Below are 25,218 nucleotides of genomic sequence, written 5' to 3'. Positions count from 1 at the left end.
CGCAGTTGCGAGGTTGTTGTTTATATAAACGGGGAGAAGCGGCGCCGTCAACGTCAACGGTGTGGTCTCAGTCCAAAGTCCGAAAAAATACTCAGCAATGATTTTGAAGGTGGTCTTCCTTCTTCTTGGGGTAGTTTGCGCCGTCGTCCTCGGTGGCCTCGTCGGGGGATTAAGCGATGCGGACCCCAACAGCGAAGACGTGCAGAATGCCCTCAACTTCGCCATTGTCCAACATAACAGCGCCTCGAACGACATGTTCCTCAGCCAAAAGACAGAAGTGGTTAAGGTTAAAAAGCAGGTTAGTGACGCCCAGACGACGGCAACAAATCAGCGTATACCAGTTGAATTTAGACGACCGTTGGCGAAAATATCTGTAAATCGTTAAAATTGTTGTTTTGTATTCGTGTCTTTTAGGTGGTCGCCGGCACCCGATATGTCCTTACTGTGAACATGGCGAAGACTTCGTGCAGGAAGGACGGTTCAGAAGAACAGTGCGGCATCCTTCAAGACCCAGTTTTGGCTCGGGTATGGTTCTTCGTCATTAGTTTTGATTTCAGAACAGTCTACTTGTTGTTTTGCCTTTGGAATTGCACTACTTGCCAACGGTTTTGTACTTGCAAGTAACCAAATATATTGCTAACTTGAAAAATACACAACAGCAAAAATGCGAGATGATGAATTAAATATTGTACAACATTCTGTTACTGATGCGGTATGATTTATTCATTCATTTATTTATTTAAAAAAAAAAAGGAATTGACTATTTTCTGCTGTCTAAAGCGGGGTACACGTACTGATTATTGGGCATCCCCCTTCCGAGTCAAAGTCAGCAAAGGCCAGATTGTCTGATTTCTCGAAAAGATTATCCTGTGGTGCGGGGTAAGTTAAGAGAGAATTTTAAATATATTTTTTTTACTCCCTGATTTGCTGGGGAAACAGTCAAGACCAACAATCAAAAATTAGTCATAAGTAATTTACCGCAATAAAAAAGACAAAAGAGAAGACTTTAAGAGTCTCGTACTCCTACTACAGTGGTTTATGAGATTAATTCAATCTGTGACCAAGCTTGTAACTCAATTTACTCAATTTTTCTCATTAAAATCAATTGAAATCCCATGAACATGTTCTTACCCGGGCGGCACGGTGACCGACTGGTTAGAGCGTCAGCCTCACAGTTCTGAGGACCCGGGTTCAATCCCCAGCCCCGCCTGTGTGGAGTTTGCATGTTCTCCCCGTGCCTGTGTGGGTTTTCTCCGGGCACTCCGGTTTCCTCCCACATCCCAAAAACATGCATTAATTGGAGACTCTAAATGCCCATAGGTGTGACTGTGAGTGCGGATGGTTGTTTGTTTGTATGTGTCCCTGCGATTGGCTGGCAACCAGTTCAGGGTGTTACCCCACCTTCTGCCCGATGACAGCTGGGATAGGCTCCAGCACGCCCGCGACCCTAGTGAGGAGAAGCGGCTGGATGGATGGATGTTCTAGCCCAAGAAAAGCAAGCAAAAAAATTTTTTTTCCATGTTTTGAATAAAGAAAAACATAATAAGGGATGGTTTTACAACATGTGATTATTGTACATGTTGAATGTGTGCCTTTAAAGGGCGTGGCCCAGTGAGTGACATCAGCAACTTAAATTTATTTCAGTGTGAGCATTTGGCTTGAGACAGCAAGTCCTTGCGAGTGTTGTCATTTTGTATGTGTGTGTTTTAATTTTTGTCCCATTACATGAATGGCTGAAAGTTCAGCGGCAACTTTGGCTGTACTTGCCCACATGCGAGGGCATTACAGTACATAAATTCCTCCATCCCCGCCCCCAGTTCATAAGAGCAGTGGTGTGGCTCAAATTCACTCCAAACCACAAAACAAAAAATCGACGAAGCGATTGCTTGTAACTCAAAAATCAGTTGTGTGTACCCTACTTAAAATTTTGAAATGACAGTATTATGCCATATGCAGTACACCCCCCCCCCCCCCCCCCCTTTTCCCTCTTGCAGTTTTAATCATGTCACGTGTATATGTTTAATATGGATTCTGAACTCTGTGTCCTCAGCCTTACCAGTGCACTTTCACAGTGTGGAGCCGCCCATGGCTGACCGACCTCCAGCTGCTGGAGCAGAAGTGTTAGAAAATGAGCCATGTAGTAAAAACATCAGTATAGCCTATAGTATTACCTTCAAACACATCATTATCGTTCCCTGTTATTGGGCCACTTCTGTATTCTAAGACCTAGGTGAACTGTATACAAAGCAAGAAATAACTACTGTTGCAGGAGTATTTCACATTTCAGAATAGATTCACAATTGTATATAGGGTTGTATTCTTTCTTTTTCTTATTTCTTTTTTTAATCTTTTTAGTGAAACAAGCTAACTACAAGTAGATGTGAACTCTGTTGCTAATTAGTCTTTTATGTGTTTCAACATGAAATTAAAGTACTTAACTTTTAACAAATGTATTCCTGTGTGAATTAGTCATATACGGTGATATTCTCCTGTTTTTGTCCTGTCTTTTTTTACACGCCTGGCCTTGTGCACTTTTCGTCTATGTACGTACAGTCCTCCCATCCAGACTTCTGACCAGTGTAGGGAAGATTACTTTGGAAACGTAGTTGTTTACTGTTCAAAGTTACCGTACTGAAAAATATAATACTGTAGTTGTTATTACAATTACGTCTGCAAAGTAATATGTTACATTTGATTAGATTTTCACGATTTTTTTCTTTTACTATGGTAAGTCAGTTGCTTCCGGCTGCGGCGGTCTCTGGAAGTGGAAAAGCAGAAGTAGTGGCGGATAAACAAACTGTCACGATACAATGGTGTATCACTTTTAACTGGGCCCAGAAGCAAGCGGAGGCTGAAGAAGTTTGTGGAGAATGGTTTAAAGGAAAGGAATTTGGAGTTGGACCTTTGAGGCATAATCGAGAGGCGGTGGCGTGGTTGAAGAGCCCAGCAAGTGGGGGAACACGGAAGGAGCACACGGGTGAATGTGAATACTCTAGCAAAGGAGTCCTGGATCGGGCAGGCTTCAATGCAGGTGATGGTGCTGATTACTGGGAATGGGGGAGGGGCGCAACCCAAGCTCCAATAAAGGAACTACAGGGCAATGCTCATGACAAACATGGAGAAGGGTGTGCAACTTTGACATGGTCCTTTTGTCGGCCTGAGAAACATTCTTAGAATCGACGGCGGGTATGACATTCCCTAAAGATGCACTATCACAAGAATGCATGAGTTGTATGAAAAAGAGAGCACTGCAAAAGAGACATCTTTACAACGTGCTCTCACTACTGCGGACGACAGCATTCACATGCACTGGCTGTAATGAAAACACAGGAGAGACATTATGCTGAAACGCGCAAGGGACACTATTCAACTTTCCCATGAATGTGTCACATAAAGTCACCACACTCAGCACAGACAATGCAAGAACATACAGCAATAGCCGCTGCGAGATATTGCCTTTTGGACGTCACAGTCCACAGCGTTCTGTCACAGTATTACTGCATATAACGGTGCGTTTGAAAGTCCCGGCCAAGTGCAGAAAAGTTGTGGGCGCTTTAAACACAGTCCAGCACGTGTTGCAGAATTAGAGCAACATCTCGAACATGGACAAAAGAAGGAGTCGCTTATGCAACACATTCCTACCAGATGGAATTTAACCCTGCGCATGTTTAAAAAAAAAAAAAAAAAAAAAACTGCAGAGTTTGGAAACGCTACTGGAGCCTTGCAGATATGTTTTACATTATATTTCTCACTATACTGTGTGAGCGCTAGTGCATGTAAGTGAACAAAAGTGTACACTCTACACTATGTATGTGTATGCAGTGTGACTATGTAGACTTTGTGTGTGTGTGTACATGGTTCCTACATTTTAAGGTGAAATCTAGGCCTTACTGCATAAAGGTCATTTTAAAATATTTCCAGCACCTTATCATTTATTTATTTTTTTAAATGCTTATTAACAGGAATACATATACTGCAGACGGCACGGTGGCCAGATTTTTTTTTCTACATCTGAGTTATTTTGTTATAAGTGAGAGGGTTTTTTTTGGGTGAATGAGAGTTTTTTGTGTGTTTTCTGTTGCTCAACATAAGTCAAATATACCCGAGGGTGTACACTTTTACATTTAAATTTGACGTGGGGAGAATGTTGAATCATGTACAAATCTTGTTTCGTTTGTTTTTGTTTTTTGTTTTTTAATGCAAAAGTTATGGGCAGGATGAGCACCTAATGTCAATCCTGTTCCACTGTGTAGGTTTTATTTTGGAAATGATATTTTATTGTGTTTTATTGTGTTTTAGTCCCACACAAGACAGTACAGTGTTTTGAAAGTTGTACATTAGTGTATACTGTACATGGAAGTTGTTTGTGGGTTTTGCATACAACATTGTGAGTTTTTGAATTTTTCTATGAGTCTGTATTTTTTTTAAATCACCTAAGCCGGGGACACACAAGGAAGACCAGTAAACCTTGCTGAACACACAACATTGGAATCAAGCAACTAAAAATGAAGGTCCTCCAAAACGATGAACAAAACGCTGCCGAGACTCTTCTGCTGAAACACTTTGACAAGACAAAAGTCACTTCTTTTTCATTACAATTGCCACTTTATACTTGAAATATTGTTACTTTTATCCTTGTAATTTCACTTTTTTTCTCTTGTAATTTCACTTTTTTTCTCTCGGTGTGGGCATAATACTCCTTCATATGAATCTGTGTAGAAAAGCAGTAAAACAAAATATCAAAACAAAAGGGTCGGCTATACAATATTTTTACTTTAAGCCCTGCATGTATGCACCATTTTAATGTTATACAGTAGATGCATTCACTCTTTAATGTTTTTTTCTTTTACAGTGACCTTAAATCAAAGATTTCCTCTCTCAATCGTTCCCATGCTCACCTGGTGAATCAAACCTGGAAGTTTGGATGGGGTGAAAAAGGCTTCAAGTAAGTTGTAAGACAGATCAGCCACTTCCCTTCATACTGCATCACTGATGGTCAGGGTCAGCCTGTATCATGGTTGCTTTTACATGACGACCTGGCAATGGGCATGTTGTATACTCTGTCTGAGCACAGACAGAAAGGTTATGCCACAGTCCTGCTCTACACCATGGCCCAGAGACTCCTCGCTGAGGGCTACCCGGTGTTCTGCTACGTGGAAGAAGACAACATGGTCCCATATAAGCTGGTTAAAAGCCTTGGCTTTATTGAGGATCCCTCTTACAGAGAGACATGGGTTGCATTCAACACCTGATTTGGAGAAGCAGCTTACAGGTTATCAGATAAACAAAACTTATAACACATCTGAGTAAATCATTTGCCTTGCATAATAACAGTGCTTTGTAATAATTGGATTAATTGGTGAGTAGAAGTTGCTATTTGTTTTTTCAAGTCACAGCTACAGTGCTCTGGTGGGCCGGCAGATGGCGCCGCTGGCCTCTGAGCTGATGGGCCGATGGCTGACGTCTGATTGGCCGAGGAGCAGAGGGCTGATTGGCTGAACACAACTGGAAGCATCAACAACGAGAAGATGGCGGCGCGCAAAGAGGAGGAAAACAGTTAATGTTTCCACTTTGTCACACCATGCGCACTCAAAGTAAGACTTTTGACAAATTTTAATGTGATGAAAGTGAGAAATCTGCTTCAAAGATTACGACTGCACGCTGACGTTATTACTATATAATTACAACGATATATTATAATCTTTCGTGTATCTGCTTAAATAATATACGTAACATCATGGACAATAATAGTAACTACTACTACTGTCTCCTCATTATGTAATTAACGTGATAGTTATAAACAATAGGACCTATCGGTACTGATAATCCAACTAATGTTACATATAAGTATTATAGTTCATAAATCCATGTTTATGTTGTGCCAGTATAGTTTCCGGGAGCTGGCCCTGGTGGAACATTTGTTGTGCCTAAAATTGCTTCATTAAAAAGACTATCTATGTATTAAATGTGTTTTGTATTACCGTATGTAATTAATTAATTGGTTAATTGATGTAATACAATATTAATAAAATCAACAAGTATATAATATTGTTGGTTAACTATATAAAATTGATTATACACAAAAATGCAAAAGCATTATTTAACTTATTCCATTATACTTCATCTACAAATGGTCTAATCCATTTATTCTTTTTAAAAATTAAATCAGCACAAAAGTTTACACACCTCAAGTTTGGATGATATTTAATAATTTTAATAAAATGATGATTTACTAGCTATTTTTATTGTCTGTTGCTGAAGCTTTGACTTTCTTGCGTTGCCACAGTGATGCAGTCAAGTAAACTCATCCTCTTCCTGTTGTTGTTGCAGACAGGTCGTAAGTGAGATGTCAGGTCGTGGGCGTGGCCGGCGGGGCGCGCCGTCCTGTACGGCGGTCGTCAACAGAAGCGAACCTCTCCCGCCGTCTGTCCAGCTGCCCAGCCCGCTGTTTCCTGTGAGCGAGCGGCCGTCTCGTAAAGTCTCGCGAGCCAGCGCTCCAGTTGACCTTTCACCTTTTTCTGTGCGGCGCAGGCGATGGAGCACAATCCCCTCCCCCTGGTATGCAGCGAGGAGGCCGAGTACCTTTTGGCGCTCAAGCAGGAGTTCCGAGGCGCCATGAAGACGAGACCGGGTTTCATCCAGCCGCACACTGCTCAAAGGTCAAACGCAGGTCAGCGACCATGCACTTCAACATCCCATATCCAGATAAATGTAAAAACAACTTCTTATTTTGATCTTATATTCAGATGTGGAAAGATATTCGGACAAATATCACAACAGCAGTGAGCAGATGGACGCTCTGACCGACTGGATCCCAGGTATATCCTTTACGGATTCCAACGTCTCTTCATATGCGTCACACATTGTTTTTCCTGTTAACTTGTTTGCATTCCGGATCTAAAAATGTTCTAACGAGCAATAGAGGATGCAATGGACAAGTCACATTCTTTGACTTTTTTTTTTTTTTTTCATTTCAAATGTTTCAGCTTTTGTGTTCAAATCAGGTTGATAAAGTTCAACACAAATTAACAACTGAGGAAAAAGAAATGAGGACACTAATTGTACGTGCTATTCATCAAAGGAATTGGAACATCTTTGAAGTTGAGTGTGATTCTTTAATTCTTGATTCAAATTAAAGGAGTCAAGATAGCAAGCTCATGTTCTGAACAAACGATTTCAACAGCACCGTTCACAAATTAGCCCAACAAAAAAACATAGAAATGACATGGATGACAATGACGATGATGATGAAGAGCACTGTAGGAGGATATCTTTTCCAACAGTCTAGCTTGTGTGTGTGCGTGTACGTTCGCCCGCGTCCGTACCTTCATGTTTCTAGGCTTGTTTATTGAACTCCTCCAATGTGGGTGGCCTTAAAAATCTTCTTTTTTTTTCTTTGTTCACCTGAAAACGCAGGTGTGAGTTTGCATTCCACAGCTCAGCGCTGCCCTCTTCAGCCAGATCCACACATTTCTCAGATTTGTCTTCACAATTATCCATCCATCCATTCACAACACCACTTATCCTTGTTAGGGTCGCGGGGTGCTGGAGCCTATCCCAGCTGACTTCGGGCGAAAGGCAGACTCCACCCTGAACTGGTCGCCAGTCAGTCGCAGGGCACATATAGACACGGACAACCATTTGCACTTACATTCACACCGTCACTGATGGGAACTGAACCCACGCTGCCCGCACCAAAGTCAGGCGAGTGTACCATTACCTTCACAATTATAATTTTTAATATTATTGTTGTTTTGTTTTCTTGTCCAGACTGGAAGCGATTCCCAAAAGAAATACGACTGTGTGTCAGAAGAACTCTAAAAAAAGGTCAGACACGTGCACAAACATGAACACTTATTGTGAGTCGATGGAGAATGTTCTAAGTAAACTAAGATAATCTTTTATCATTGACTGGCCTGGATGTTTCTATTGGTCAACTGGAATCGAAGTATGTTTTTCAACGGGTAAGGGTGGAAGAGGGTCTCGCCTAGCGTCTGTGAAATTGAACCCGGGTCCTCAGAACTGTGAGGCTGACGCTCTAACCAGTCGTCCACCGTGCCGCCCGGATTCATCTACTCGCGGATTATTTTTTTCAATAATTTTTTTTCGTTTTCCTTTTTTGGGGGAGCCAACCCCAAAAATGCTTATTAGTGGTTTATCCATGCTTATTCAAGAATCTTGAGTGTTCAGTATATTAAAAAAAATGTTTTATATATATATACACACACACGCACACACACACACTTCAAGAAGATGGTCCCCTGGGACATACTACGCTCCCAGGCCTCTGGTAGAAGGAGATACCGACCAGGTGGGCGAGAAAACATTATTTATTTATTTTTTACTAGAGCTACTAACGAGTTGTTTTTAAGTCGAGTCAATTCTAGAAAACAAAAACCAAATGCCAAATCAGAATTTTCGCATTTGAATAAAAACGAGTCAATGTACTTTTTTTATTCTGACCAGCGCTGCAATGCTTCTGTTTACTTCCGCCGCCATTTTGAGGGGGGGGGGGGGGGGGGGGGGGAGATTTAATAGAGCGAAAGGGAGGAAGTGGATAAGCAGCAGTTTGGTGGCCTTGCTATGGTGAGGAATCGTTGTGAAAGTAAGTCATTTTGAGCTAAAATGAAAAAAAAAAAAACTAAATTCATCAGTCATAAGTCAAAATGTACCAGCATACGCTTACCAGTTCAATAGATAGTTTTCAAATAATCAAACTGAACTTTTCATCTGTTGGACTATATTTTGGGAAAAGTATAAAGAATAACAAATCGAATTGATTCGTTATTTGCTCGTTTACGTCATCCCGAATAGTGAGTGCGGATATACACCCTGACTTTAGCCGTTTTTTTTTTTTTTTTTTTAATGCAATTATAATGGGCATCAATTATGCGTGGATTTTCGCTATTTGCGGTCTCTCCTTATTCCCCTCTTCACAAAAAGCCTGTTTTTTTCGCTTCTGTTTTTAGTGCAACCAACCCATATTCTACTCCTCATTAGCTTTTTTTTTCTCATGAAAGAAGAAAGTCTCCTCTTTTCTTTCAGTTGTGTATGACTTAAAGATGCCAGAGGTGAAATTCAGGTGTTACAGCAGTACACCACAGATTTAAAAAAAAAAAAGTAAAATCCATTGTAAATGTTGTATTAATGTTGGTGTCAGGTGCGTCCACGGTGGTGGTGGGGTCAAAGAGAGGTCAGGCTGATGAGCAGAAAAAAACAGTGAAAGAGAAAAAGGAAGTACTCCTCAAACTGGAGGTGAGACTTGAACTTGCGCACATCACCAAACACCTTCACTTCCGCCGTTAACTAAATATTAAATGGGTGTGGTTGTCATGGAGACGCTGGCGGGCGAGGAGCAGCGGAGCTCCGAGGACGAAGACGACGATCAGGCGAAAAAGAAGGACGAGGAGCAGCAGGAGGTGGACGAGGAGTACGACGAGGAAGAGCTGGAGGAGGTGAGCGCATGCACGAACGTAAGAACACAAACGGCTTTTATTTTGAAAGGTCACCGTGCGTTTGTTGCAGGAGACCGATTACATCATGTCCTACTTCGACAACGGCGAAGACTTTGGCGCAGAAAGCGACGACAACATGGACGAAGCCGTTTACTGAAACCTTTGGGACCTTTCCATGGCAGCGCACAGGCGACCACCATTTTAAAAAAAGGTTTTATTCCTTGTCAAGCGTTCATGTAAAATGTTCACTGACAGTAAAGTGTCCAACACGAAACATTTTTTTTTTTTACTGTGTTACCTTGACTTACAACAAAATGATAGTACTTGCATTGAGCTGCTGTAGGCGACAACTCATGCACACACGCTCACACACAGACGAACCGGCTGACTGAACTCCATCTCCTGATGTTACTCACTAGACCACGCCCCTTAAAGGCAGACAGACACTCAAGTAGATGTGACTGGAACAGATTGATGGCATTTCCATTTATTTAAGTGGGGAAAATTTATTTACAGCGGACCCAGGGATGCCCAAGCTGCCCCTTTAATTTTTATTTTATTTTTTTACGTGTGAGTGAGTATGTGTAAGCCTGTCTAGGGCTTTTAGTCAATAAAATGTAATGCAACTGCTGAAAAAAACGTATTATTTGTTAAGAAATAATTTGAAAAGCGAGTGTGGCGTGCCTGCGTGAGCTGCTCATCCACGAGTGAGATTCATTTTTGTGAGACATAAAAGTAGCTCAAGTTCCACCGGCGCCGTAAGGCCGCCGAATGCAGTTGTAACCTGTTTGTAGCTATAGTTTCCCACCGAGATCTCCTCGGAAGAAGGCGTCTATTATCCTAGCCCAAAAAGCTGCACGGATATACATGCCAGCGCCACAGCCGAACCCGAAAAGGAGCCATCGCCAATGTGGACGGGGACCGCGGGAGAATGAATGAGGAAAAGTTTATCCAAAACAGCGTGAAAGATGACAAGAGCCGGCAAGGTAGCCAGCAGGCTCACCAGAAAGGCAGCAGCTTGGTCCTCCCATAAAATGCATTTGCACTGATGGAAAGCCATTTTTCATAATGACTAAGAGAATAGGCGGCACGGTGGACGACTGGTTAGAGCGTCTGCCTGACAGTTCTGAGGACCCGGGTTCAATCCCCGGCCCCGCCTGTGTGGAGTTTGCATGTTCTCCCGTGCCTGCGTGTGTTTTCTCCGGGCACTCCGGTTTCCTCCCACATCCCAAAAACATGCATGGTAGGTTAATTGACAACTCTAAATTGCCCGTAGGTGTGAATGTGAGTGTGAATGGTTGTTTGTCTATATGTGCCCTGCAATTGGCTGGCAACCAGTTCAGGGTGTACCCCGCCTCCTGCCCAATGATAGATGGGATAGGCTCCAGCACGCCCGCGACCCTAGTGAGGAGAAGCGGCCCAGAAAATGGATGGATGGATGGATGGATGGACAAAGAGAATAGTAACAAAGCCCCCCATCTCCCTTCACATTTGCTATCATTGAAAAACCTGAATGTTCTCTGTAGATAGCAATTCAGCAATTCATTCAGTCGTGTACTTTGGCTGGGAGATATTCAAGTTTACAACTATTCTATACAGAGGACAAATTTGAATGACTGGTAGTGTGGATGTTCAAATCAATGGACATTGTGCTGCTCCTTTTGGTGTGTGTGCGCCTTGGCCACCTGGAGCCAGTATTATAGAGACATGGATAGACTATATGGAGATGGTCACAACTCACTGAGATCCAGTAATATTAGTTGCTTTTCACAGAGGATAAAGAATAGATGCAGTGAGTATTATATTGTCTGTCTACATGTGTTGCTTCAAATAGTTGTTGCTTAAAATGTGATAATACTCCCACATTTATGCTATTTATTACCCTTTCTATGGCGTTTTGTATTGTTTGTTAGCATTAAGTTAAATGGACTTTCCTTAGGCAAAGCTATATTGTTTGAAATTCACAAAGTATCATCCTCTTTATTTTATGTTTAGTTTTAGACTAACTGGACTAACCTCAACTGGAAGGGGCCATAAACAGCTTAAAGCCACTTTTTGGAACGATTGTTCGCCATTTGCCAAAGTGAAGCAAGTTGAGTTGAGTTCACTGCCACACTACAGTGCTCGTATCTCAAGTTTTTGCTCGCGTTAGGGTCAAAGCAAAAAATCGTCCGAACAACAGCTCCTATCTTGAACAACTTGGGTCAGTTGTATCTCAAGGCAATGCTGTATACGCATTTTGATATAGTGGACTATACAGTTGAGTCATCCGTCCAAAAAAATTGTTAAACATTTTGAGCCGACCTGAAGAGGTTCTCCATGACGTACTCGTAGCGATTCATGGTGTTCTCGTGCAGGTTGCAAGCAGTGAACAGGATGATGGCATTCATGCCATCTCCATAGTAACCCGGTGACCAATCAAAGTGACTTTGACATGCAGGCCGCGTTCGGAGCACACCATGCAACTGACCTCCATGCGAGAGGATGTGGAGGTAAGGTTGCAGGATGCTCATGGCCACGTCGTGTTCTTGCCCTCCAGTGCCGCCCACTCACATCCACGCAGTCCACATTTGCCAGGCCCGTCCCGCTCGGACCCACCCCGCACACGCCGCTTCTTGAGTCTGGCAAGTCGTCTGTTCCAAAGGTGACACTTAAGAAGATTTATTTAAAGGGACCTCACAGAGCACTCCAGGACACTGTACAATCCATCCATTTATTTTCGTCCTTGTTATGGTCGCAGGTGAGCTGGAGCCTATCCCAGCTGATTTTGGCCGAAAGAATCGGTACACCCTGGACTGGTCGCCAACCAATCATAGCTGGAGAGGTGGAGCTGGGTGCCATTTCTGTTGGAGTGCAAGTGGAAGTTGTGTTTTTGCTAATGAGAATGTAACACAATATGTGATGAATAGGCGGGGGGCCCCGGGACGACGCCCTGTGGCACAACTGTGGTGTCTGTAGACAGCGAGGAGATTAAAGATCGAAGTTGAATGAACCAACTATGGACAGTGACCTAACAGTGAGCACGTATCCCACTCACTTCTGAGGCTTGGGTGGGAATCTTGGCTCTGGCCTTTGTGTGGGTAGGTAGCATGTTGTCCCTTTGCTCAAGTAGCTTTTTCCTCACACGTTCTGAAAACACGTCAGCTTCATTATAGACTCTAAATCAAGTGTCTTCATTGTTCTTCTGAAGGCTGCAGACAGAAAAGTGTCAGAATCCAAGTGACACTTTGACATTCTTCACCTTCCATTTATTCACAGTAAGGTGCATCCAAGCAATTACTTGTTAGGTTATGTTACGGTCTGTTTATTCTATTGAGCTTGGTGTTAGAGCAAAAAGTCAACAATTTTGCCGGCTTTTGCTGTGCCCGTGTAGTATTCAAGAATAGATTAAGCATGTCACTGATGGTGTAGTGGTACACTCGCCCGACTTTGGTGCGGGCAGTGTGGGATCAGTTCCCACTCAGTGACGGTGTGAATGTGAGTGCGAATGGTTTTCCGTGTCTATATGTGCCCTGCGACTGACTGGCGACCATTTCAGGGTGTAGTCTGCCTTTTGCCCGAAGTCAGCTGGGATAGGCTCCAGCGCCCCCCGACCCTAACCAGGATAAGCGGTGTTGAGAATGGATGGATTGATAAAAGGATAGCTACACATTCAGAACCAAAACAAGAACAATTTGGACTAAGATGACCCCAGCAACCCTAATGAGGACAAGCGCAACGGAAAGCAAATGTGGCCATTTTTGCATGACCTTCGTACTCCAGGTCAGCCTCCCTCACTGCCCGAGGCCGTGTCCACGGCTTCCATACTGATGTCCAGCGGCAGCATGGACGCCAGCGCCGCCATCCACTCAGGGTCACGCTTACAGCGATAGCCACCAACCGCTTCTTGGGCGCAACACCTGGACACACAAAATAAGTTTGAACCACAATGACTTCCTAAAACTTGAAAAAGAAGGAAAAAAAAAAAATCACCTCTTGGCAGGCAGGCGACCATCTCGGGGACACTCACACAATCCTCGGGTAGAGGGCTGCGCAGTACACACACAAAAACACACTAAGTTGTGTAGCTAACACTGTTTCGATGTGCAAATGATAACTATACGAATGTGTGAAACATCTACTACATGAAAGACTGTAGTACAGTATGCGTAGCATATGAATTGTCTAGCTATGTAGTAAATTATTTGCGTAGTGGAGTACATTAACTGTTTAGAGTAGTACATTCATTATATAGTAATTGTGTTGTGTAGTTGTGTTTTGTATTACTTTCATTCATTCATTTTCCGAGCCGCCATGAATTCTGAGCTAATGTTCAGCCATCAGTTCGTGACCTCTAGCTGAAGCACACTTGGGTTCTGCAGCAGGAGAACGATCCAAAACACAGCCGCAAGTCAACTTCTGAATGGCTTAAAAAAACAAAATGAAGGTTTTGGAGTGCCCTAGACAAAGTCTGAACTTGATTCCGATTGAAATGCAGTGGCGTGACTTGTAAAGGGCCGTTCATGCTCGAAAACCCTCCATTTCTGGTGAATTCAAACAATTCTGCGAGGAAGAGTGGACCAAAATATCTCCACAGAGATGTGGAAGACTAATTGCCAGTAAAAGAAAATGCTTGAATTCAGTTGTTGCTGCTGAGGATGGTTCAATCAGTTATTAGGTTTAGGGGCCATTAAGTTTTCATACAGGATCAGGCACTTTGAAAAGTTTTTTTCCTTAGTAAATTAAATCATTTAAATACAGCATTTTAGGTTCACTTGAGTTATATTTGTCTGATCTTAAACATTAAAGTGGGGAAACTATGCAAAAATATAATAATTTAAGAAGGGGGCCAATACTTTTTCAGGCCGCTGTATGTGCATTTTTCATGTTTTATTTTCCATAGAATAATAAATTATAAACACAGCTTCTGGATGCAGAGAAGAGAAATGAGTAGCAATGATCAACAGTTAATTATTGACAAAGTCTCGACTTTTGAACTCATTTAAGGAGGGAGGAGCAGTGAAGCTTGCGGAACACACAACATATCAAGGAACTTAAAATGAAGGTCCTCCAAAAAGATGAACAAATGACTGCTGAGACTGTTCTGCTGAGATACTTACCCAAGAGTTTTCAGGTAGACCTGCAAACATTTTAGCATTGTCATGAAACCTTTTAATCTTTCATTAAAGTAACGAATGTTTTGTTTGTAAACCGGTGCTGCTTCTTTACTGTCTTTGTAGGTCTATGGATACTTATATGCTTATAACAGAAACAAACCAAGTAGCATACAGGTTATTGTTGATACATGGCCTGATTTTAAGGTCATCATTTGTCGCCCTGACCCACAAGTGAGTTTGTACCACATTCAAATTTTGGTAGTTTTTTGTTCTTTGGTCCATCTTAACATTTTTTTTTTCATTTCACAGAAGAAACACACCTCGGACTGGACAAAAGTGGTAACGTTCTACTGCCTGGATGAGAAGATTTTGAGGAAAATGTTATTAGAAGAGGATACAATCGACTGGAGCACTTATTTTATAATTGGAGGTAATTTCTCAGAATTTCTAGAGGATAACAGGGTGCACATACTGTACCTCTTTGAAACTGGCACCCAACATTTCTATCAAAAATTGTCATTAAATAGACAGTAGTAGTACAATATCAACCATTACACACATACAGTATTGTGTTGTGGTGTAAATAAAAGTGCATGAATCTAAAGGTAAATAAATTTCATAGTATTTTGGGAGGAACGGTGTACGACTGGCTTGCCTCACAGTTCTGAGGACCTGGGTTCAAATCCGGCCTCCCCTGTGAGGAGTTTGCATGTTCTCCTTGTGCCCTGCGTGGATTTTCTCCCACATACCAAAAACATGCAAGGTAGGCTAATTGAAGACTCTAAATTGCCCGTAAGTGTTAATGTGAGTGCGACTGATTGTTTGTTTATATGTCCCCTGCGATTGGTTGACGACCAGTTCAGGGTGTACCCCGCCTCTCGCCCAGAGTTAGCTGGGATAGGCTCCAGCACGCCCACGACCCTAGTGAGGATAAGCGGTATGGAAAATGGATGGATAGTATTTAGCCATAGAGATGGAATGAAAATTATTATTTGCAATTTCATTGCAGGCCATGACAATTCTCATACAGCCATGCTCAAAGAGGTTTCATCGCAGAGACAACTGAGCTACAAACATCGGGCATGTGCGCATCTTCTGTATTTGCCAGATAGTAGCCATCTGGTCAAACCAGCATTTGACAGGTTGGCAATTTATATTATAAGATTACAAAATATGTCAGTCACATAATTTATCATAGCCCTCAATCTTAACTATACAAACATAAGTAAGCCATCACTACTCTGAAGAAGTGTACTGCATGGAGTTTAATTTAAAATTCGATATGGGCGCCAGCATTAGCTACCAGTTTCTCAAGCCGCCTGGGAACCGCATTAACTGATTTCACAAGGAACTCTCGTATTTGCCCTCCAAGTTCTTCCAAAGTGGTTGGTTTGGTAGAATAGACTTGCTCCTTTAACCAACCCCACAGAAAAAAAGTAGCAGGGTGTTAAGTCAGGACTTCTGGCTGGCCACTCATACACAAACAAATTGAGAAAAATATTACAACATATGAATAAATTATAAGTATTTTAAAATAGGGAGTTACTTTTCAATCACCTTGTGTGTGTATATATATATATATATATATACAAAGAAATCTACAATAAGATGGTTTAGGGCCCATTAGGGTACCCCTAAATCTAATACTTTCAAAGTGCCTTTTGATTTGATTTTACAGTAGGCTACTGTCTTTTTACTGTAGTTAGGAGTCTGACAAAATGGCACGACTTGTTTTGACAATATTAGCCATTTCTACCTTGGAAAAAGTGCAAACTATGGAAGAGCATCTCTTGAGCACAGCCCTCTTCAGGTTAACCCCTAGATTTTCTGCCATACTGATGAATAAAAAAATAACATTGTTATAAGCAAAGCGTTGGTGTCGGGTGGAAACCTCCCTTCTCAAAACTATCACTTTTCAGGATACCAAAACGGCTTGTTTGTAGAGCCATTAACATTGCATTGTCAAAGAGAGAAAGCCATTTTCAACACTTTGTATTGGTCAATAATTTGTAAAAAATAACATACCCACGGGACTTACCAATTTGTGAAAAAATATCGATTGACCAAATTTGGACAAATGAGGCTTCGGCCCAATGCCAGTACCCACGTTGAGGAGTTGCGTTTGTTTGATAATCGCATAAGTATTTTTTAAAAAATGTTTGATGATAATAGGCCTACTGGGTTAATATGAGAGGTCCGACAGTTGTGCTCAAGTTGGAATATTCACATTCATTCATTAAAATGGCCACTTAATCCTCAAAATATTGGGACTATTTTCCTTGTAAAAAAAAAAATGTCCCCCCCTTTTCCCAGCATGGGCATAAAACCCCTTTGTATGAGGCCCTGTATGGTGAAAACAAAATACTTTTACAAAATGCTGCGATTATTACTTTCACACCTGCATGTATGTATAAGTTATACATTATTTACATTCTCTTTTTTTCCTACAGTGATCTTAAATCTAGGATTACATCTCTCGATCTTTCTCACGCTCACCTGGTGAATCAAACCTGGAAGTTTGGAGGGGATGAAATAGGCTACAAGAGAATTATAAGACAGATCAGCTACTTCCCTTCATGCTGTATCATTGATGGTCAGGGTCAGCCTGTATCATGGCTGCTTTTATATGAATACCTGGCAATGGGCATGTTGTATACTCTGCCTGAGCACAGACAAAAACATTATGCCACAGTCCTGGTCTACACCATGGCCCAGAGACTCCTCGCTGAGGGCTACCCAGTGTTCTGCTACATAGAGGAAGACAACATGGTCTCAAACAAGCTTGTTAAAAGCTTGGGCCTGATTGAGGATCCCTCTTACAGAGAGATATGGGTTGCGATCAACACCTGATTTGAAGAAGCAACCGACACGCTGTATCAGATAAAACTTCTAAGTGAATCACTTGCCTTGTACAAAACAAACCTGCTGCTTTTATATCGTCCACATCTGTTAGACTGCTTTGTGAGGTGGCATAAGGGAAATCAACTGTTCAACAACTTGCTTTGAAATGGATGATATTCCTGAAACATTTACCTTACTTTACCTGATTACATTTACATGACGGCTTGTTACAATTGACACTTTCACTGTTTAGCCATAGGCAATGTAGAGAAAAGCAAAGTAACAACTTCGCTCTTGAAATGAAAATATTGCTACTGCATTTATGTAGGATTTCTAATTGTTTCTGTAGACCAATGTTAAAAGCCTTTACTGTCTTATATATTAAATAATTATTCATCCAGTCTCTTGTGACTCACTGAATGTGAATGACAACATATAAAGACATTATTATGTATAATTTCTCATGTTATGGTAGCTTTTATTGTCAATCCGGAATGTGTGGAACATAGAGGTTGAAATTTCTCAAGACCCATCTCAAAATACCACAAAAAAAATAAATAATTATCTGAACAATAAGAATACATTCCTACCTTAACCACCAAAATCTTCTCCAATCATACATACTCTATGTTTTTTAAGCAGAAAGTTGTTTTGACTTCTTTTTGACTTTTGACTACCGATGGATCATAAATGTTGCAATCACAGCATGTATGACCTCACTCATGTTTACTACAAGCTATGTTTAATGTAAACAAGCAACTGCAGCGCCCGTTGCCGAATAACACACGTACAGAAAGAATGGCTCCATTCTCCAGTCCCATCTAGATCCGCCTGACTCGAAAGCTCTGCGTCTCTCTCCTCTCCACATCTCTGGGCTCAATGTTGTTGACACTCCTTGCTTAGCTACCAGCCATTCATCGTTCCAGTCGTAGGCCACCATTGCAGGCAGTCCAACAGTGCAGGGATTCCAACAGTTGTTGCAAAAATGCTGCTAATCAAGGCGCAAATCAACAAGTAGTGACAGTTGAACAGGGTCGACATTCCCCTCATCAAAACCGGTGCTGCTGCAAGTATGCTGCCGAAGCAGCACAAACATCAAGCCCCGACATTCTCATGTAATGTCTCATGTGATGTCACGGCTAAAACGCTTTGGTAGAAAGTTGTTTTTTGACAGATGTTAGTTTATTTTAAGCTTCTATTTGGATTCTCTGTTACATAATCAGTAAGGGGAGTCAGATGTTAGTTTATTTTCAGGTTCTATTTGGCTTCACTGCTAGATAATCAGTAAGGGGAGTCAGACTAATCACTTCGCGGCGAGTGTCATCACATGGATATTCAAACGTGAAATGTATGCTATGTAACCATTTTTGCATTTGGTCCCCATTTCTTTTGACAGGCTTAACCACAGTGGCAGCTAAAAAAAAAATTAAAAAAAATCTCACTAATTCAATTTTAAAAAATGTCAGCTCATCTGTAAATGAAGAAACAGCTGTACACAATCCCATTGATTTAGAGATTTTTCCACCTATAGAGATAGCACAAATCACAGAACTGTTAACATTTCTTTATTTGGAAACGTGCAACAGAATCTAATTACAGTTTTTTTTTAGTCTGTTGTTGGTCTCGGCTGTGCAATTATTCAGCATAGTTAAACCACAAGCCTTTTTTTTTTTATTAAAAAAAATATATAGCAACAATAAATATCTATTTATTAACAACATAATTATTACCACACAGTGAGAAGTGGTTAGCACGTCTGCCTCACAGTTTTAAATGATCTGAGTTTGAATTTAGGCTCCGGTCTGTGTGTCATTCTCCCCGTGCTTGCGTGGGTTTTCTCCAGATACTCTGGCTTCCTCCCACATACCAAAAACATGTTTGGTTCACTGTATCGCCAAAAGTATTTTCTCACCTGCCTTGACTCACATATGAATTGAAGCGACATCCCATTCTTAATCCATAGGTTTTAATATGACATAGGTCCTTTGCAGCTGTAACATCTTAAAATTCTCGTGGGAAGGCTTTCATCAAGGGTTAGGAGTGAGTTTATGAGAATTTATGACCATTTTTCCAGGAGCAAATTTGTGAGGTTACACACGGATGTTGGCCAAGAAGGCTTGGCTCTTGGTTTACGCTCTAATTCATCCAAAAGTTTTCTATAGGGTTGAGGTCAGGATTGTGCAGCCCAGTCAAGTTGATCCACATCAAATTCTCTCATGTGTGTCTTTATCAACCTTGATTTGTGCACTGATGCATAGTCATGTTGTAACAGGAAAGGGCCATTCCAAACTGTTCCTACAAAGTTGGAAATGTCCAAAATGTTAGCTCCTGAGCTCCAGTTAAAGGACCTCTGATTGCTTCAACATACAGTGCATCCGCAAAGTATCCACAGTGCTTCACTTTTTTCACATTTTCTTATGTTACAGCCCCATTCCAAATTGGAATGAATTCATTTGTCAACTCTACACAAATCACCCCATAATGACGTTAAAAAAAGTTTTGTTTTTTTAAAAGTTTGTAAATTTATTAAAAATAAAACAAACTAACAAATCACAAGTATTCACAGACTCTGCCACAGAGCTCAAAATTGAGCTCATGTGCATCATGTTTCCACTGATCATCATTGAGAGGTTCCTAAAGCTTAATTGGAGTCCACCTGTGGTAAATTCAGTTGACTGGACATGACTTGGAAAGTCACACACCTGTATATATAAGGTCCCACAGGTGACAGTGCATGTCAGAGCACAAACCAAGCATGAAGTCAAAGGAATTGTCTGTAGACCTCTGAGACAGGATTGTCTCGAGACACAAATCTGGGAAAGGGTACAGAAAAATTTCTGCCGCTTTGAAAGTTCCAATGAGCACAGTGGCCTCCATCATCCGTAAATGGAAGAAGTTCCGAACCACCAGGACTCTTCCTAGAGCTGGCCGCCCCTCTAAACTGAGCAATCGGGGGGAGAAGCACCTTAGTCAGGGAGGTGACCAAGAATCCGATGGTCACTCTGTCAGAGCTCCAGCGTTCCTCTGTGGAGAGAGGAGAAGCTTCCAGAAGGACGACCATAGAGTGGCCAGACGAAAGCCACTCCTTAGTAAAAGGCACATAGAAGCCTGCCTGGAGTTTGCCAAAAGGCACCTGAAGGACTCTCAAGACCATGAAAAAGAAGGGGTTCTGGTCTGATGAGACAAAGATAGAGCTCTTCTTGTTGAAAGCCTTCCCACAAGACTTCAGTTATAACTGCAAAGGGTGGACTGATGTCATATTAAACCCTATGGATTAAGAATGGGATATCACTTAAATTCATATTTTAGTCAAGGCAGGTGAGCAAATACAGGTGAGCAATATAGTGTAGGTGGGCTGAAGACTGCCCTTAGGTGTGACTGTGAGGGTATTGCATTGTGGGATGTGGCGGCCATTTAGGCAGAAAACAAAGATACCTGAAGCACAGAGCCAGTGATGTTTATGCGGCCCGAGAAAAAGCACACATTTTCTGAGCCTTCTGTGGCCATGCCAAGACTGATGTTGGTACACCAAAAATAGTATAAAACCTGAGGTAATTTTCTTATAAAAAATTGTTCATCACCCGAATTGGTTGGGAAAACTGGGTAGTTTGTAAATTGAGGTTCCACTATAGATTGATTTTTAGTGTAGAGAATATAGGTTGTATTAACTAAAATGGTTATCATGATTGCTGGTGATGATTTTTCCCAACTTTCTCACATCTTGGAAGTATCAAGGAAATTTGTTGTGCTGTTCACCTTTCACTGGATCTGAAATGAAAAGGAAAAATCTAAGTATAATGTTTTGTAATATTGCCATTTCTTCTGCCTAATTGAACTGTTTCTGAAGCCCATTACAATCATCAGTTCGCAACCATTTCTGTGCCTTTTCACACCCCTTGAAAACCTTTGTTTTTTTGCACCCCTTAAAGTAGTAATGCTGCATTTCATTTAAAGAAGACAAATCTGTTGGAAAATTAGAATTTTTTTATAGTTAAACGATTTTTCCCACATATACTGAATTGTTATCCTACACTGAATGTATCTGTGCACAGTGAATCAAATTAGACATGAGTTGAAATGACAACTTGCTTTCACCTCTGTTCTCGGAACTCTTCCAAGCGAATCAGCCACTTTTCCCAATACTCCAACATCAGCTCATGATTCAGTTGGTGTGCGTGAGCGGGTGAGCCATCTTTGTAAGCAACAACAATGAGGCCGTTCTCCACCTGCAAAAAGAAAGAGTGGGGGATGAGCGTTGGTCTCCATGTGATTATATACAGTCACTAATATTAACAATTAGTACCTGGTATTTGTATCTGTCATCACCGTTCAAAGCTCCAGCGTAGGCCGCCACCTGAATTGGGTTGTCGTACGTGTTGCTCAGGAACGGTTTACGTTTTTCTGAAGTCTTCCAGTCAATAATACACAGAACACCTCTGAAGACAAGAAGACTTGAGTCAAGTGAACATGAACACAAATCTAGAGTGATACAGTACATGGGGTCCCCCATTTCGAGGTTACGAACACCACGCAATTAACTATTTTGTGCGGCATCATAAGAATGTCTTTACGTGGCACGAGGCATGCTCAGTTACAGCCATGCTTTCTGTTTTTCATTTGGTTGTTTTATTTTCATAAGAATATTTACAGTAATTAGGAATTTACGATTGCATTAGCGTAGGTTAGTGATAGACTATGGTAGTGTTTCCCAACCTTTATGGAGCCAATGCACCCATTTTACATGGGGGAAATCTCACATCACAACATCCCCCCAAAATGTCAAAAAAATACTAATACTGAAATAATAATTATTAGGTCTCAATTCACTCACAACTTGACTTTGTGTGAAATGTGGGCTAGTTTAACTGAACACAGCTGATATACTGGCAGGAAGCCAAGACTTACTTTGTTGTGTGAATGGCATCAGGTGGCTACACAGGTTTTATTGTACTTTCTGCCAGAGGTGGTCAACTTGAGTGACATGACTTGAGTCAGACTCAATTTGCCAATTTTAGGACATGACTTGGTTTTTTTTGCGTTATGATCAGTACAAAAAATAAACCATTCTACTATCACTCCAAGATATGTTGTGAACGAGCAAGATTGTAGGACCTCAGACTTGCTTAAACCACGTAATGGCCACTCTTACTTCACCCATAGTTTAACATACAGTGAAGCATTCTCCAAACAAGAGGCAAAACATTCTTGCTTCAAATTATTTGTCACTCCCTGCTGTAATTTACTGTAAACATTTTTCACATCGCTACATACATTGCAGGGGTACAAACCCCACTCGCCCCAAATATCGTTCAGCACTACTTTGTATCCCTTTCTCAGTGAACACAATATTTTCATTTTGGTGTACCCATTTTTGTGTGAGAATTAAAAGCCCACACGTGTCGCAGTATTTTGTAGTATATTATGTTGTACATGACTGATACTGAAGAAAAGACAAGGTTTTGTCATAAATAGGTTTGCATGTTGCTTTTATGTTGAGCACTATACTTGCCTGTAGCGGGCCACGCAGTCCACGATGCCCAAATAATTGAGAGCGTCATGCCGCACACTGCTCTCGATAGCTCTTGCAGCGCTTACATCTTCCAGAATGTAAGCGATGCTCTTCATGTATCCCAGCACATCGGGTGCATGCTGATCGTCTTCCCTTGTTGCAAATGACATCAGAACTTCCTCCAGGGCTGAATGGAAAAGTTTCCCTTGCCTAAACAAATCTGATTAAGATGTAAATGTAATTAAATGAAGCGTATTAACCTTTGACATGCTACAAGACCTACTTTTGGTGTAGTCTTTGAAACCTTCCTCCCCCAGTTCTGCAACCATCTTTCTCTTCCATCTCTCCAGAAAGAAGAGCTGCTCTGGTGAAAGTGTCGCCTGAAGAACCCTGGTCACACTCGGTATGGACGACCGATCTCGGTCCCGGTTTAATACAATCCGGACTGGAGGTCCTGACTCAAGATCCTCTGTTTCTGGAGTGTCCTCGCAATGTGAGAAGGGATACATGACTTTAGGGAGCCTCGTCGCTTGTCTCGACGTAGTCTGAACTTTGACAACTGGTCCAAACATGTGCTCATCCTCAGCTTGAATGGTCTCGGGCGTTTGAGAACTGACCCGAGAAGACATGACAGACTTTACAAGAGACGAGTAGCGCTCACTGTCCACTGAGTTGTACGGACTCGCCCCCCTGCGGGAGCTGGAGCGATGACAGGCTATGCAAAAGCCGAAAGTGAGGGAGGTGTACTGAAGCATCCGAAAACCTCCGGCGAATGGCGCACGTTTAAATATGAACATTTTTTTTCATTGCAAGAGTATCAGAAGACAGCTTGATTTTTGCTTACTACGCATACAGGTTTTAAATAAAGAGTTAATACTTGCTTTTCAGTAGTAAAACTAGCCCGACATGTTGCTTTTTGACACGACTTCCTTATAGCCAATGCAACTTTCTTCTTCTTCAAACGTTTGTTTGGGAAGCAACGTTTTTGAGAATTTCTGCCACCGTCTGGTAGTGGAGTGCATGGCCTTCACTGGAGGCTGCTGGCACAACTGGCATAGCTGGGGATTGAAGTCCTGGGTGTCACCAAAAAAACTGCAATAGTTTTGAAGCTGAAACTACATTACCCACAATGCTCAACAAAATATTAAACTACGTCTGTGCGAGCCGAATGATCGAAATAGGACGGATGGTGTCTGGTTACAGTTTTACAGAAATGATAATGGCTGAAAAAAGACTTTAATTCCCATATCCACATCCATACATAGTTACAATTGAAGTGACTATGTGGTCGATTTTGGAAGTACCCAGTCAATAATCCCTTTTGTGCGAAGAAAAAAAAACTAATTGACAACACGTCAAACCGCTAGCTACTCACTCACGCTCACAGGCAGCGCTTCCGTCCACTGACGCTGCTGCTCTTCACTCGAGTTCGGTCCAGTTATGACAGCCACTTTACACGAAAGCGACAACGAAAAGGTAATGCCAAACAAGCATATATAGCGTTAACATTCTTCTAAACGTTATGGCGATATCATTACGGGCGCTAAAATAGGTTAGAAGATCAACGATGGGTGTTTAGCTAGGTTTCTGCCGCTAACTCTTTTTGGATCCTTTTAAGTTTTAACATTAGCAACTGGCTTGGAGCTGATTATTTACAAAGCGGTTTAACGTGACTCTAACGTTCAAGTGCAGCTAAAAAACGATGGCGTCGTTACGCTTAGTGATGTACACTATCTAAACGTGCAAAGGCCAGTCGACTATCTTAAATAACACAATCTTGGTGTGTTTTCAATAGTTTTACGATGCCAATTCTTCATTCAGTCCACTTGCAATCACACCTAAACGTGTTTGTCACGTGCTAAGACTATGTCCTGGCTTTTATAGAATCACTTTAAGGAACGCTGACACATGCAATTTTAATGTTGGAAGGTGTCCTTGATTGTCAGTTTGCTGTCACTTTGCACTTCAGTTTTGGCTCATTTGTTTTTATCTTAATACTCTTGTTTTGTTGATGATTTTTATCTGTTCTGCTTTTATTTTTTGTAAGGTGACCTTGAGTGACTTGAAAGGTGCCTCCAAATAAAATTTATCATCATCATCGTCATTATTCATTCATCCATCCATTTTCTGAGCCGCTTATCCTCACGACCGTGGTCCTGACAGTATATTCTACTGCCAGCCAGAGAATAAGAATTGTAATTGTAATGTGTACTGACACCAAGTCTGTGAAGTCAAAAGAAGATAGTGATACTGTTTCACATTGCAGTCTGTTCTTTGTTCTTAGATGCGCTCTGTGTCTGTTGACCTAAATAATGAT

At 41.5% G+C, this 25,218-nt stretch overlaps 5 protein-coding genes across 8 annotated transcripts in view; 4 read left to right on the top strand and 1 right to left on the bottom strand.

Moving 5' to 3' along the window:
• The first annotated feature begins 6 nt into the window (after positions 1–6).
• cst3 (cystatin C (amyloid angiopathy and cerebral hemorrhage)) lies at positions 7–2,449 on the top strand. The gene is made up of 3 exons (XM_061690111.1): positions 7–298; positions 415–525; positions 2,051–2,449. The coding sequence occupies exons 1-3, from the start codon at positions 98–100 to the stop codon at positions 2,123–2,125; spliced, it is 387 nt and encodes a 128-aa protein (XP_061546095.1). The 5' UTR covers positions 7–97; the 3' UTR covers positions 2,126–2,449.
• A 3,057-nt stretch (positions 2,450–5,506) lies between these two features.
• polr3glb (RNA polymerase III subunit GL b) lies at positions 5,507–12,012 on the top strand. 2 transcript variants are annotated; one of them, XR_009769493.1, is made up of 9 exons: positions 5,507–5,594; positions 6,331–6,454; positions 6,532–6,670; positions 6,747–6,818; positions 7,771–7,827; positions 9,161–9,255; positions 9,339–9,455; positions 9,526–9,666; positions 11,995–12,012. XR_009769493.1 is itself a non-coding variant. In XM_061690875.1 (8 exons), the coding sequence occupies exons 2-8, from the start codon at positions 6,347–6,349 to the stop codon at positions 9,610–9,612; spliced, it is 675 nt and encodes a 224-aa protein (XP_061546859.1). In that variant the 5' UTR covers positions 5,507–5,594; positions 6,331–6,346; the 3' UTR covers positions 9,613–9,729. The 2 variants fall into 2 exon arrangements, 1 of the variants encoding a protein (XP_061546859.1); XM_061690875.1 differs by lacking the exon at positions 11,995–12,012 and having other exon boundaries at positions 9,526–9,729.
• Positions 12,013–14,189: 2,177 nt separating this feature from the next.
• Positions 14,190–17,514, top strand: LOC133410115 (glycine N-acyltransferase-like protein 3). The gene is made up of 5 exons (XM_061690874.1): positions 14,190–14,568; positions 14,675–14,782; positions 14,861–14,981; positions 15,561–15,673; positions 16,967–17,514. Exons 1-5 carry the CDS (start codon positions 14,494–14,496, stop codon positions 17,399–17,401), a joined length of 852 nt encoding a protein of 283 aa, XP_061546858.1. The 5' UTR covers positions 14,190–14,493; the 3' UTR covers positions 17,402–17,514.
• A 1,478-nt stretch (positions 17,515–18,992) lies between these two features.
• mgme1 (mitochondrial genome maintenance exonuclease 1) lies at positions 18,993–24,441 on the bottom strand. 2 transcript variants are annotated; one of them, XM_061690315.1, is made up of 5 exons: positions 23,185–24,441; positions 22,902–23,121; positions 21,696–21,828; positions 21,488–21,618; positions 18,993–21,160 (listed from the first exon to the last, which is right to left on the bottom strand). In XM_061690315.1, the coding sequence occupies exons 1-5, from the start codon at positions 23,696–23,698 to the stop codon at positions 21,145–21,147; spliced, it is 1,014 nt and encodes a 337-aa protein (XP_061546299.1). In that variant the 5' UTR covers positions 23,699–24,441; the 3' UTR covers positions 18,993–21,144. The 2 variants fall into 2 exon arrangements, with proteins under 2 accessions (XP_061546299.1, XP_061546300.1); XM_061690316.1 differs by lacking the exon at positions 18,993–21,160 and having other exon boundaries at positions 21,484–21,618.
• Positions 24,051–25,218, top strand: part of snx5 (sorting nexin 5) — a 10,373-nt gene continuing 9,205 nt past the window's right edge. For both annotated transcript variants that reach the window (XM_061690314.1, XM_061690313.1), the window contains exons 1-2: positions 24,051–24,377; positions 25,186–25,218. The exon at positions 25,186–25,218 is cut by the window's right edge and continues 72 nt beyond it. In XM_061690314.1, coding sequence (XP_061546298.1) covers positions 24,342–24,377; positions 25,186–25,218 — 69 coding nt within the window. In that variant the 5' untranslated portion in view covers positions 24,051–24,341. The remainder of the gene's footprint in view (positions 24,378–25,185) is intronic.

The sequence above is a fragment of the Phycodurus eques genome, chromosome 11, assembly GCF_024500275.1.
Source record: "Phycodurus eques isolate BA_2022a chromosome 11, UOR_Pequ_1.1, whole genome shotgun sequence".
Taxonomy (NCBI): Eukaryota; Metazoa; Chordata; class Actinopteri; order Syngnathiformes; family Syngnathidae; genus Phycodurus; species Phycodurus eques.
Note: the sequence above shows the minus strand (reverse complement) of the source record. Positions and strands in the feature narration are given on the sequence as shown.

Bases quoted from the DNA above. Each gene is read 5' to 3' on its own strand.
- cst3 (XM_061690111.1), top strand. From the start codon at position 98: ATGATTTTGAAGGTGGTCTTCCTTCTTCTTGGGGTAGTTTGCGCCGTC. The intron at 299-414 runs GTTAGTGACGCC...CGTGTCTTTTAG, and splicing joins TGGTTAAGGTTAAAAAGCAG to GTGGTCGCCGGCACCCGATA. The intron at 526-2,050 runs GTATGGTTCTTC...CTGTGTCCTCAG, and splicing joins AAGACCCAGTTTTGGCTCGG to CCTTACCAGTGCACTTTCAC.
- polr3glb (XM_061690875.1), top strand. From the start codon at position 6,347: ATGTCAGGTCGTGGGCGTGGCCGGCGGGGCGCGCCGTCCTGTACGGCG. The intron at 7,828-9,160 runs GTCAGACACGTG...TGTTGGTGTCAG, and splicing joins CAGAAGAACTCTAAAAAAAG to GTGCGTCCACGGTGGTGGTG. The intron at 9,456-9,525 runs GTGAGCGCATGC...CGTTTGTTGCAG, and splicing joins ACGAGGAAGAGCTGGAGGAG to GAGACCGATTACATCATGTC.
- LOC133410115 (XM_061690874.1), top strand. From the start codon at position 14,494: ATGAAGGTCCTCCAAAAAGATGAACAAATGACTGCTGAGACTGTTCTG. The intron at 14,569-14,674 runs GTAGACCTGCAA...CTGTCTTTGTAG, and splicing joins ACTTACCCAAGAGTTTTCAG to GTCTATGGATACTTATATGC. The intron at 14,783-14,860 runs GTGAGTTTGTAC...TTCATTTCACAG, and splicing joins TTTGTCGCCCTGACCCACAA to AAGAAACACACCTCGGACTG.
- mgme1 (XM_061690315.1), bottom strand. From the start codon at position 23,698: ATGTTCATATTTAAACGTGCGCCATTCGCCGGAGGTTTTCGGATGCTT. The intron at 21,829-22,901 runs GCAAGTATAGTG...TCTTGTCTTCAG, and splicing joins GACTGCGTGGCCCGCTACAG to AGGTGTTCTGTGTATTATTG. The intron at 21,619-21,695 runs GTACTAATTGTT...TTCTTTTTGCAG, and splicing joins ATGACAGATACAAATACCAG to GTGGAGAACGGCCTCATTGT.